Below are 12815 nucleotides of genomic sequence, written 5' to 3' on the forward strand. Positions count from 1 at the left end.
CCTCATAGCATCATCAAATCCTCCTTTAACTCTGATCCTTCCATCTCTCTTTTCTTCTTTAAAGAACTCTTGTGATTACATTGTATCCACCCAAATAATCAAGGATAACATCAACTGATTAGCAGTCTTTATTTCATTTGCAATCTAAATTTCCTCCTGCTAGGATAACATAACATATGCACATATGCTCAGGATTAGGGCATGGATATGTTTATTTACTTTATTTTTATTTTATTTTTTGGTGGAGGATGAGAGGCATAGTCTGCCTACTACAATAATAGTTTTCTGATTTGTAGACGAAACATATTATCGCTCTTTGTCCTTGTATATCCCAATATTAGGATCTAATGTATTGTACATTGGTAACAAATCTTTGAATTTATTACCATTTTAGAATTGCAGAAGAAATTGTAGAAGATATTTCAGGTGGAGTAAAAAATGTTATTCTATAAGCTTTTATCTGTATATTATGTTCTATATAATTTAATTAATTCTTCTCAACAAAAGTTCAGCAACTTTTTAAATAAAATAAACAGTTCTCCAGGGAAAAAATTTCAGAGTGTTAGTAACAAAAAGTTTAGGAGGTTGGAAAAATGAACAAAGTTCTTTAAAGAGTTAATAACAGATATGAATCTAAAATGAAAAGATAGCAATTCATAAAAACAGCTAATAAATTATTTCCTTCTCTTATTTATTTAAATGATAAGTGGAAAAGTTAAACAATATTAAATAACTAAAAGATAAAAAATTAAAGCAATAAGTAAAAATGAAGAGAATACAAATTTATATTATTTTAAAAGGGAGAATAATGATGGAAGAGCAAATTATTTTTACATAAATAGGAAAAATTAAAATAAGTCGATATTTCTTACTTTTTTTTCTGAGTTTAAAAATTAAACTATCTTAATAAGAACTTTGATTATTTATTCTGTTTACAATAGCAAAGGCTTGAAACCAACCCAAATGCCCATCAATGACAGGCTGGATAAAGAAAATGTGGCACATATACACCATGGAATACTATATAGACATAAAAAAAGAATGAGATCATGTCCTTTGCAGGGACATGGATGAAGCTGGAAACCATCATTCTTAGCAAACTGACACAAGAACAGATAAACAAATACCATATGTTCTCATGTATAATTGAGTGTTGAACACTGAGATCACATAGACACAGGGAGGGGAACATCACACATTGGGGTCTGTTGGGGGTGAGGGGCTAGGGGAAGGATAGCAGGGGGTGGGGAAATTAGGGAGAATAACATTTGGAGAAATGGCTAATGCAGGTGATAGGGGAATGGAGATCGCAAACCACCATGGCATGTGTATACCTATGTTACAATCCTGCAAGATCTGCACATGTACCCCAGAACTTAAAGTATAATAAAAAATTAAACTATCTTAGTAAGAACTTTGATTATTTATTCTTTTCAAATTGCTTGCTTATAGTAAAAAAAAACCTGAAAACTACTCATTTGTATGTTAGATTGAAACTTACATTTGATATTTTGATGCAGTCAATGCCATTCTGACATGGTATTAATGAACACTCATTGACATCAGTTTCATCATTTTGACTGGGAAATCCTTTTGGGCATTCACAAGTGTAAGCAGAGCTGCTGTTTGGACAAATTCCTCTTTTCCAACAAAGCAGAGAAACACAAGGTTTTGTTGACACCTCACAAAACGAACCTTAAAAAAAATCATACACAAGAAAGAAAAAAAAAAGGAAGGAAGGAAAGACAAAATGAACATACATATGTAGTAAAAATTAATTCCAGAAAATTTCTCTAGAGTTTATGAAATTTTTTTCTTTAACAAATTTATTGCAGTGTAAGTTATATATTATAAAATTCATTCACTACAATTCTACAATTCAATAACTTTTGCAAATGTAGAGAGCTACTCAAGCATCATAACAATCCAGTTTTAGCACAATTCCATTACCCAAAGAAGAGCTCTTTTGTAGTCAGTCTTTGTTCCTGAGTCCAGTTCCAGGCATTTCATTAGAAAGGTGTCGTGGAGTATGCAGTCTTTTGTGATTGGCTTCTTTTGCATAGCAACGTTTTTAAAGAATTTTCATGTTGCATCATGTATCAGTAGTTGGTAAAGAGTAATTCACAATATATATAACATTTTGTTAATGCGTTCGTCCTTTGGTGGACATCTGTTTTCACTTTTGGTTCTCATGAATCATGAATTCATATACAATTATTTGAGGGGATATACATTTTTATATTTCTTGAAAAGATTCCCAGGAGTAGAATTGCTGGGTTTTGCGGAAAATTCATGTTTAACATTTTAGGAAACTGCTAAACTGTTTTCCAAAGTAACTGTGCCAGGTTAACATTCCCACCAGCAATGTGTCAGATTTCTGTTTCTCCACATTCTTGCCAACATTTGATATGCCCTGTCTTCTTTATAATAGTCATTCTAGTGAATGTATAAATGGTATCTCGCTGTGGATTCAATTTTCATTCCCTAATGACTAATTATTTTGAGCACCTTCTTATATGTGTATCAATCATTTATGTATCTTCTCAAATGAAATGTCTATGTAAATATATTAACTATTTTCAAATTGTGTTATTAGCTTTCTAATGATTGAGAGCATTCTTTTAGTGGGTTATTGGTATATAGTGAATAAAAGTCCTTTATAATATATGTGACTTGAAAATATTTTCTCCTTGCCTAGCCTTCCCGTTTTCTCACTTGTTGACATTTGGATAGCAAAAGTTTTTATTTCATAAACTCCAATTTATCAACTTTTCCTTTATTTGATTAAGTCCATTTTGTCATTTTTATATCATATATTTTGGTGTCATATAACTGGTATCTAATAATTCTTTGCCTAACCCAAGATCATGAAGACATTTTAATATATTTTAGTAAATGTTTTATAATTTTAGCTCTTACATTTAGATTCCTAATTCATTTGAGTTTCTTAAAATATGGTATAGGTTAATGATTTAACTTATACGTTTCACATATACATTTACAAATGTTATGACACTTTTTTCTTTTAAGACTCTCCTTTCCTTATTTGTTTAATTTTGTAATGACTGTTAAACTCACCTATGATAAATATGAAAGTTGATTTCTGGCTGTCAATTATTTTTTCCTGATTTATATGCATTTTTATGTGCAATAACCCACTGACCAGACAAACACATAATGCATATAGCTAAATGGTAGGTTATGAAATTGGGTAGTCATTCAATCTTTCCTTCTTTTTTTCCAAAAATCATTTTGCTACTCTATGGATTCTTTTTGTAGTTTCATATAAATTTTTCTATGAGCTCATCAATTTCTACACAAAAGCCTGCTGGAATATTATTAGGCATTTCGTTAAATCAATAGATAAAATTGGGAAAAATTTCCATCCTATCAAGATTGAATTCCAATCAATGAATATACAATAGATCTCCATTTCTTTGGCTATTCTTGCATTTCTCTGAGCATTGCTGTGTAGCTTTCAGGTTTTGCATTTATTTGTTGAATTAATATCTAAGCATTTTGTTGCTCTTGTAACTAGAATTGCTTTCTTAAATTTATTTTTGAAATACTGTTTTTAATATATAGAAATGCAAATGTCTCGTGTATTTTAACTTGTAGTCTGAAAGCTTTATAAACCCAGTTATTAGTGCTAGTAGTTATTTTGAGGATTCCTTAGGGTTTTTTAAATATTAGATCATGTCATTTGTGAATAAAGACAGTTTTATGCTTTCCTTTCAACCAGTGTGTCCTTGTGTTAGTATATGTGTGCTTAGCAAATAGTCTGGAACCTCCTATGTTCCAATGTTAAATAGAAATGGTGAAAGTAGATATCATTGTCTTGTTTCCAATTCTTCAGGGAAAAGCTTTAGTATGATGTTCCCTGGACATTTGTCATAGATGCTTTTTATCAGGCTGAAGGATTGTTTTTCTCTTTCTAATTTGTTGAGAGTTTTTATAATGAATGGGTGTTAGATTTTGATATGCTTTTCATGCAACTATTGAGATGATTATATAGGCATTGCCCTTTATTATATTAATATGGTATATTACATTAATTCAATTTCAGATATTAAACTTATCTTGAATTCCTGGAAAAAACTGTACTTTATCAGAACAGAAAAAATATTTTTATGTGTTATTGGATTCAATTTGTTTATATTTTGGTGGAGATTTTTTACCTTTATTCACAAGTGATATTAATAGTTTTCTTGTGGCAGCTTTGCCTTTGGTTTTGATATGAGGGTAATAATATTGGCCTGGTAACATGACTTCAGAAATTTTCCTTTCTCTTCTTTTTTTCTGTTTCTCTTTTTAAAAGAGATTAGTGCCAGTTGGTGAAGATTGGTACTAATCTCTTAAGTATTTGGCAGATCTATATGGACTTTGTATTCCTTCTTGAGGTACTGTTGGTAATTTATATATATTTAGGAATTTATTTATTTCATCTAACTGGTCACATTTGTTGGCCTACTTTTGTTTACAATATCTCTTAATAACCTTTTAAATTTTGAGTGGTCCTTAATGAGTACCCACTTTCAATGCAGGTTTTATTTACTTGTGTCTTTTCTTGTATTTTTTCCTTGTTCATTCTGACTAAAGATTTGTCCATTTTGTTTTTCTCAAAAATCAATTTTTTGTTTCATTGATTTTCTCTAAGAAGTTTTAATGATTTCTGTGCAAACTATTCTCTTTTGTTTGTATGCTTTGTATTTATTGTGTTTTTTTTTTCCCATTTGTTTAAGGTTGAAGCTAAAAATATTGATTGGAGAGTTCTTTTTCTGGTGTAGAAACTTAGAACCATAAACTCCCCTCTAAGCACTGTTTTAGCTACATTTCATAATTTTTCATATGGTCCCATAGTAATTTTTTCTTATTTATTCTCAGGTTATTTCAGAAATTTATTGTTTATAATAATTTCCAGATATGTGGAGATTTCCACAAACAATTCTGTTGTTGATTTCTAATTTAGTTTTGTTAAGGGTTGAGGAACATATATGATGATTTGTATTCCTTTATATTTATTAAGACGAATTTTCTTGCCATGCCTATTTGTGTATACACTGTCTATCAACAGCAGAGCTCTACAGTGAGGTTTGGGAAAGCTAAGTCTCAAAATAATAGATTTGGAGTGGGAATTTTGGGAAATATTAGATTATGACAGTGGAACTCTCATGTATAGGATTAGTACCCTTATAAAAATCAGATAGTTTGTTCTCCCTCTCTTAGCTCTTCACCACGTGAGGATACAACAAAAGACAGCTATTTACAAACCAGGAAGTAGGCTTTACCAGGAAACAGATCTTCTGGAACCTCGATCTCTATTGCCCAGTCTCCAGGACTGTGAGAAATAAATGTTTAAGCCATTTAATTTGTGTTAATTTGTTATAGTAGCCTAAACTGACTAAGACACAAATAAAGCTACCAGGAATGTTAATATAGAAGCTAGTGTGAAAGTAAATTTTTATTCTACTAGGATTTTCTGGGTCATATGGTTAGGGCATGTATAGTTTTTAAAGAAACTGTCAAATTGTTTCCCAGACTGGCTTCACTAGTTTACATTTCCCACAGCAATATATAAGAGATTTAGTTACTCCTCATATGCATCAACATTTGGTGTTATCACTAGTTTTTTTATTTTAGCTATTTTAATAGGTGTGTAGCAACATATTATTGTAGCCTCAATTTGCATTTATCTCATGGTCAGTGACACTGAACATCTTTTCATGTACTTATTTGCTATCCTTATAGCTTCTTCAATGAATTTTCTCCTTGTATTTTTTTGTCTATTATTTATCAAGATTTTTGGATTTTGTACTACTGAGTTTTGAGATGCCTTTCTGTCATCTATATATGACTCCTTTGCCACACATGTGGTTTACAAGTCTGTAGTTTGTATTTTAATCTTCTTAACAGATTATTTCTTAAAAAATTATTTTTATGAACTCTGATTTATTTATTTCTTTTATTTCTTTTATTAACTGTGCTTAGTGCCATATCTAAGAGTTCTTGCAGTGATCCATTCTCATAAGTCTGACCACAAGATTTCAAAATAGGAAGAACTGCTCTTTCTGAGGTGAAAACATTTTTTGTGCACATTTTAAACTGTGATTTCCTAAGCCTTGGCTTTTTAATTTGCTTGATCCCATCACTTGTCAATTTGATAATGGGCTCCATGTTATGCTCAATCATATTTGTTTATTTTAATGGGATATTTGATAAAAAGAAAATAATCATATATTCTTAGACACCAAATTAGTTATCAGACTTATTCAAAATATTCTTCATCACATCTATGAAGCAATTGAATAATTAATTTAGAATAATGTATCTACTGAATTGATTATATGTCAAGAAATGCTCTACAAACTTGACTATAGCAATATACAAAATAGATTTTGACCTCATGAAGTCATGACATTACAAGGAAATAGAACACATTTAAAATACATATAATCAAATAAATATATAGCATGTTTACTGGTAGTAAATGTCATGAAGATAAATAAACCAGTAAAAGGATTTCTAAGAAAAAGGGTTCTGAAGAGAGGGGGTACATTTTGTAGCATGGTCAGAGAAGACCTCAAGGATGGAAGGAATACCTGAGATTTATAGAAATAAAGATATGAATCCTGTGGATACCTTGGTTAAAAATAATTTGAACAGCAGCTTCCCTTATCTTACTGTATTTGCATTTCTCAGCTCAGATAATGTTCTAAAACAATATATTATATGAAGATTTATGTCTATAATTTGTTGCCTTCATTCAAATATAAGCTCTACCTTGGCAGGTAATTCTATTTGTTTTGTTGGCTGATTTATCACAAGCAAATAAAATGCTGCTACCCCACAATAGATTCTCAATAAATCCTTGTTGAATAAACAAGTAAATGAATAAACAAAGAACATATCAACAGAGAAAACAGAAAATGTAATGACTTGGAGTTGAGTACATGCTTGGGTATTCAAGAAGCAGATGAAAGCTAAGAGACTGAGTCAACAGGTGGATGGATATGGAGATGAGCTTAGAGGAGGATGTAATAATCTATTTCAGGATTCTGGTATTTACTGCTTTTAGATTCTATGGAAACATTGTGGAGCATTTTGTTCTAAATAGTGGCATGATTTTACATTTTCAAAATATTTCTTTACAAGTAGCCTGTAAATGTCCAAGAAGAAAAGCAGAGAGACAAGATTTTAGACTATTGCAGTATTTAAGTAACGGAATTATGGAGACTGGATTAGGATGCTAGTGAAGGAGACAGTGAGAAAACCTTAAGATCTAAATATATTTTGAAAGTAAAATTGGCTATATTTGCTGATGGATTTAAAAGTGAAGGAAAGGGTAAAGGAAGACTCAATCTTTGTGTGTGTGTGTGTGTGTGTGTGTGTGTGTGTGTGTGTGTGTGTGTGTTTAATGTAAGTAATCAGAAAGAAAGGATTAGTCTTTTCTAAGATAGGAAATAAGAATTTGAGTGAAGAAATCAGAATCATTTTTAGATACATTCATATCAAGATACTTCTTACACATCCAAGTGATATTGGTTTTTTTGCAGTTAATTACAGTGATCTCAAGTTTTAGGGATGAGGTCTGAACTGAAGATATACATTTGAGATTTGCTTGTATGTGGATAGTATTTAAAGCCAAGAGAGCAGGTATGATCCTCCAGGGAAAAGAATCAAAAGAGAGATGACAGCTTTGATATTTAAGTCTCATGTGCACTTCAATGTATAGAAAATATAAAGATGGGAAGGTACATAAAAAGTTACTAAGAAAGAACAACCAATAAAGGGGGGACATAGAAGAAGCAAGAGAGTGATGTTTCAAAAATACAAAACATGTCAAATACCACTAATGGCTTATAAAAGATGAAGAATTAGACTGAATGAGTTAAAGATTAAATTTAGCTATGGAGATTTAATAAACATCAGTAGAACTGTTTCTATGGTATAGTGGAAGAGAAAATGAGAATAGTAAAAATAGAAAGAGGCAATATATTAATCCCTGCTTTTCAAAGGATGGTCTATAAACCAATAGAATCAAGATTTCACCTGGTATCTCATTAGAAATGCACTCCAGACCCACTGAAGAAGAATCTGATTTAACCAAGATTCCCAAATGATTCATATGTAAACAACAATTTGTGAAGCATTGGTCCAGATATCTCTTTTGAGTTTTATGAAGAACAGTGGTATGAAGTAACAACTAAGGAAGTCTTACAGGTTGTCAGATCATGTTTGTGAACAGATGGGATGATTGACGAGACAAAGAAAATTGATAATGAAGGCAAGAAAGGGGACATATTCTAGATTAATGTCTATAAATAGGGTAGAATGACACATGGAATCCTGCCCACAGGTAGGGGGATTAACATCAGGTAAGAGACACCAATATAACAGGAGAAAAGACAAAAGCAGATGGGCAAAGAATCAAGTTAACTGGTGGCATCTAGGCAGAGCCTGGAGACCTCATCTTCTGTTTTTTTCTGCTGTTTACTAAAATATGAGGCAAGACAAAAATGACATATAATGAAAGGGGTATAAGTTTGAGTAAGGAAGAGATATAAGAAATAGTTGCCTAGAATATTGAGAGAAAAAATGTACATATTAGAAAAACCTCCCAAAATTTATGGGCAGTGTTTACGAACTCCTTGAAATTAGTGAATATATGAGACCAGATAGCTTAGTTCCACGTATGTTTTACTGCAAACAAGTTAATAAGTAAACTTAAATTTAACAGGCTTGTAATTTTGCAGGGGGTTACAATGTGAGCATAGAGGAACAAGAAATTAAGAATGTGAAAAGGTGGTAGTAATGACAGACTATATAATTTAATTGCATAAGAAGGGAAAGACATCACAAGGACTTAGGAAAAATAATGAAAGTATGGGAAAGGCTCAATAAACCTCGTTGTTCAAGGGAATGAAAAACCAATAGAATTTGGAATCCTAGAAAGAATAAATTTGAAAAATGAGACAGGGCTATATTCTTGGAGTAGAAAGCTTAAAAGTTTATCTAAATTTAAAAAATATATACTGTGGGTTTACTACAACAGTACAGTATCTTTTTCATAGTGATAGTAAATGTGGCATAAATAAATATGTCGCCATTTATTAAAAGATGTTCATGATAAAGAAACAATTTTGTAAGTGTAAGTTATCATTTTTATATCAAGAGAGTCTCAATCTCACACACATACGTGTGCAAATATACACACATAACCCAAATAATTTGAAATAAGATATTTAAGCAGCAATCCTATTAAAATTCTAAGTAATTCTTATTTTAGTAGAAATCACAATGGGGCTTCTACAAAAAAACTAGCTCTGCTATCCTAACAAGGTGCATACAGCTGTAAAGAAATCACAATGAATGAAAGATTATTTTAGACTGTTATGTTTTATCACAATTTCAGTAAATTCTTTTGGTCAGTCCTCTAATGAAGTGTCAAAAATTTCTGAAGCAATTCTGTGTAAAATAATGCACTGCAGTTAGTTATTTTATTCACTCAAGTTCGTTTTAATCTACTTTCCTGTAAGAATGAAGCTGTTATACTCAAAGAATAGGCAACAAAAAGACATCGCCAAGTAGGATGATAACTTGCCTTTCATTCCTATGGGGAGAGAAGGAAATGGTTGCTAGGAGGTCTGTTCAAGGACTTGAAAAGTGTCAGAAACAGTAAATACAAGACAACTGAAGAAAGACAGCTAACTTGTTTACCCATGTTTGATTACATTTTTAAGAGTTTGCCAAGACAAGGAATTGCTCCAAAATAAGAAAGAACATTTGATGGAAATACTCAGTATCCATCTGAGGTAAAAATAATTATATAAAAAGTTGCTATTTTAGCATTTCAGATAAACAAAAATTCCATTTTTAAGTTTTTACTGTAAACATACCTTAACAAATACCATTTAAGTAGTTATTCTCTTGTTGTTAATTCAGTTTTGGCCATGCATGATATGAAGTTTTAGCAGTTAAAAATACTAACTTTGCTAAGTTTCTAATGTGTGGCTATCACCACTCAGCTCTTCCACTTAAATTACCAGGATTATATTCTTGTAATCCTGGTAATTCAATATACACAACTTAAAGTTAGGAGATGAAAATCCAGTATAGTCTTTTATTGTATGGATCACCAACTTATTTTCTCTAAAGAAGCAGATGGTAATTATTTTGGGCTTTGTGGGCCATCCAGTCTCTTGAATTATTCAACTCTACTACTGTAGCACAAAAGTACAGATTACGTGTAAATGCATAAGAATGATTGTTATATTGCTTTTCATCTATGTCTTTAATAAACCATACAGTGCTTTAAGCCCTCTATTTGTAATAATGCAGCAATTTTTATAAAGTAGTTATTATTATTATGCCTATTAGAGGTGACATAACTGAGGCATAAGAAGGATAGTCTAGAAATATTCCATGTCTACACTATGCATCAGAAATTTTGAGGAATGGCTGCAAGGATTCCAAAATGCAATACTGAATTCAAGAAAATTCCTAAAAACATGCAAATCATACATAGAACACCACCAACAAAAAGCACATGGGGAACAAATATATATGGCCCCTAAAATAAATCCATTCACGTCTCTTAATTTGAAGAAGCAGGAGACTGAAATAAAGAGGGATCCCAGAAGTACTGGGTTTATGATATGAGAATGGTGTGGTGGAACTCAAATCAGACTTTGAGATATAAGTTTTGGAAAAATATGCATATGTTACATATCCCAGTGTGCCATTTTAGGTTAGGCTACATGAGACTACGTTGTACATATTAGCCTAGTTCCTATTTAATAAATTCAAATATCCCTAGTAGGGAAACTACATGTCCAATTAGAAAAGTAATTTTGAATAACAAAACAAAATGATGTAAATAAAAAGTAATACAGAGAAGATTTGTCAAATGGTATTTCTGGTTCTAGATCCTTGAGGAATCGCCATACTGTCTTCTACAATGGTTGAACTAATTTACATTTCCACCAACAGTATAAAAGCATTCCTATTATTCTATAGAGACACAGGCACACGTATGTTTATTTCAGCACTATTTACAATAGCAAAGACATGGAACCAATCCAAATGCCCATCAGTGATAGAATGGATAAAGCAAATTTGGTACATATATAACATGGAATACTATGGAGCCATAAAAAATGAGATTATGTCCTTTGCAGGGACATGAATGAAGCTGGTGGCGATCATCCTCAGCAAACTAACACAGGAACAGAAAACCAAACACTACATGTTCTCACTCATAAGCTGGAGTTGAACATTGAGAACACATGGACACTGACAGGGGAACAACACACAGAAGGGCCTGTTGGGGGGTGGGGGTCAGGGGAGGGTACTTAGAGGATGGGTCAATAGGTCCAGCAAACCACCATGGCACAGGTACACCTATGTAACAAACCTGCAAGTTCTGCACATGTATCCCATCTTTTCAGAAGAAATTAAAAAAAAAAAAAGGAAGACCTGCTATTAATACTAAAAGCGTGGCCTCAAACTCACAATTAGTGAACTCCAATTAGGCTGGACAGTGAAACTTATCTACATCTAATTTTATTTTCATGTTTCATCAAAGCCTTAAAGCTTTGACCAGGGTCTTGCCAAATCTCTGGCAGAAAGCACCTCAATAACCAATAACTGGCAAATTTAGTCATTTCTCTGTGAGAATGAGAAAAAAAGAGAAAATAAACCACACATAGGAAGAGAAAATATTCAAAAGAAAAGTTAAAAAGTAAGACAGTCATTTTTTTTTTCTGGACTAGAGGTACTACTGAAAGGTGAATAAAATATAAATTTATAACTTATGAATGTATAAACCCAAACATGCAGCTTTAATAACAAATAAAACAATCAGTCCTTTAGTAGTTCTTATTTAAAAAGTGAGAGAACATATCTACCCATCACTAAGAATAGTAAAATAGAAATTTTATAATTTGATTATTTAAAAGATTGAAAATATAAGGGAATAATTAACAATTCTGTGTAGTAACATCAAAATCTAAACATATGCAAAAATTCACACAAATAAATTTATAATGGTTGAATACCCCAATAACATAAAACAAAATTTATCAAAAAAATCAAAGAATTAACCTCCAAAAACATGTTAAGCCTAAATTTTGATTCTCTAAAACCTGTGAAATGTGTACAATTTTGTTCATTATGTTCTAGAACAGCTCCATTCACGAGAAATGTGATATTTCACATGCAATTTTAAATTTTCTGGTCATCACATTTTAAAAATAAAGCAAGTAATATCTATTTTTAATAACATTTAATGTACCTCAATATATCCAAAATAAAATTCTTATAACACATTATCAAGATAAAACATTATGAACATTATATTTTAAATTTTATGTAGGCTAAGTTTTTGAAAACCAAAGTGGTAAAGTGCGTACAGGCACATCTTGGAGCTATTGCAGGTAGGGTTTCAGATAACTACAACAAAGTGAGTATCACCCTGCAGCAAGTCACACAAATGTTATGGCTTCCCAATGCAATGAAAGTTATGTTTATACTATACTATAATCTATTAAGTATGCAATAAATTTATATCTGAGGAAAACAATGTACATGTCTTAATTTGCAAATAAGTTATCGTCAGAAAACGCTAACATTCACGAATCTATCTCTGCTGGCTTCAAACTTGTTTTCTATACCTTCCTTACCTCTCTCAACCTTTATAGATTGAAGAGAGCTAGAGTCTTTCTTTTGATTAGGTTTTGGCTTGCAGTCGTTAGCTGAGTTAACAAAGGAGGAGGCTGGCAGGACACAATTTTCATGATCACTGATGGATCAGGGTG

The 12815-nt window shown here is 31.6% G+C and overlaps 1 protein-coding gene across 3 annotated transcripts in view; it reads right to left on the reverse strand.

Moving 5' to 3' along the window:
• Positions 1-12815, reverse strand: part of EYS (eyes shut homolog) — a 377690-nt gene that overhangs the window by 107212 nt on the left and 257663 nt on the right. For all 3 annotated transcript variants that reach the window (XM_032299847.1, XM_032299848.1, XM_032299849.1), the window contains one exon: positions 1502-1695. In XM_032299847.1, the coding sequence (XP_032155738.1) occupies positions 1502-1695 (194 nt within the window). The remainder of the gene's footprint in view (positions 1-1501; positions 1696-12815) is intronic.

Source organism: Sapajus apella, unplaced genomic scaffold (genome assembly GCF_009761245.1).
Source record: "Sapajus apella isolate SASKATOON/1434 unplaced genomic scaffold, GSC_monkey_1.0 scaffold41, whole genome shotgun sequence".
Taxonomy (NCBI): domain Eukaryota; kingdom Metazoa; phylum Chordata; class Mammalia; order Primates; family Cebidae; genus Sapajus; species Sapajus apella.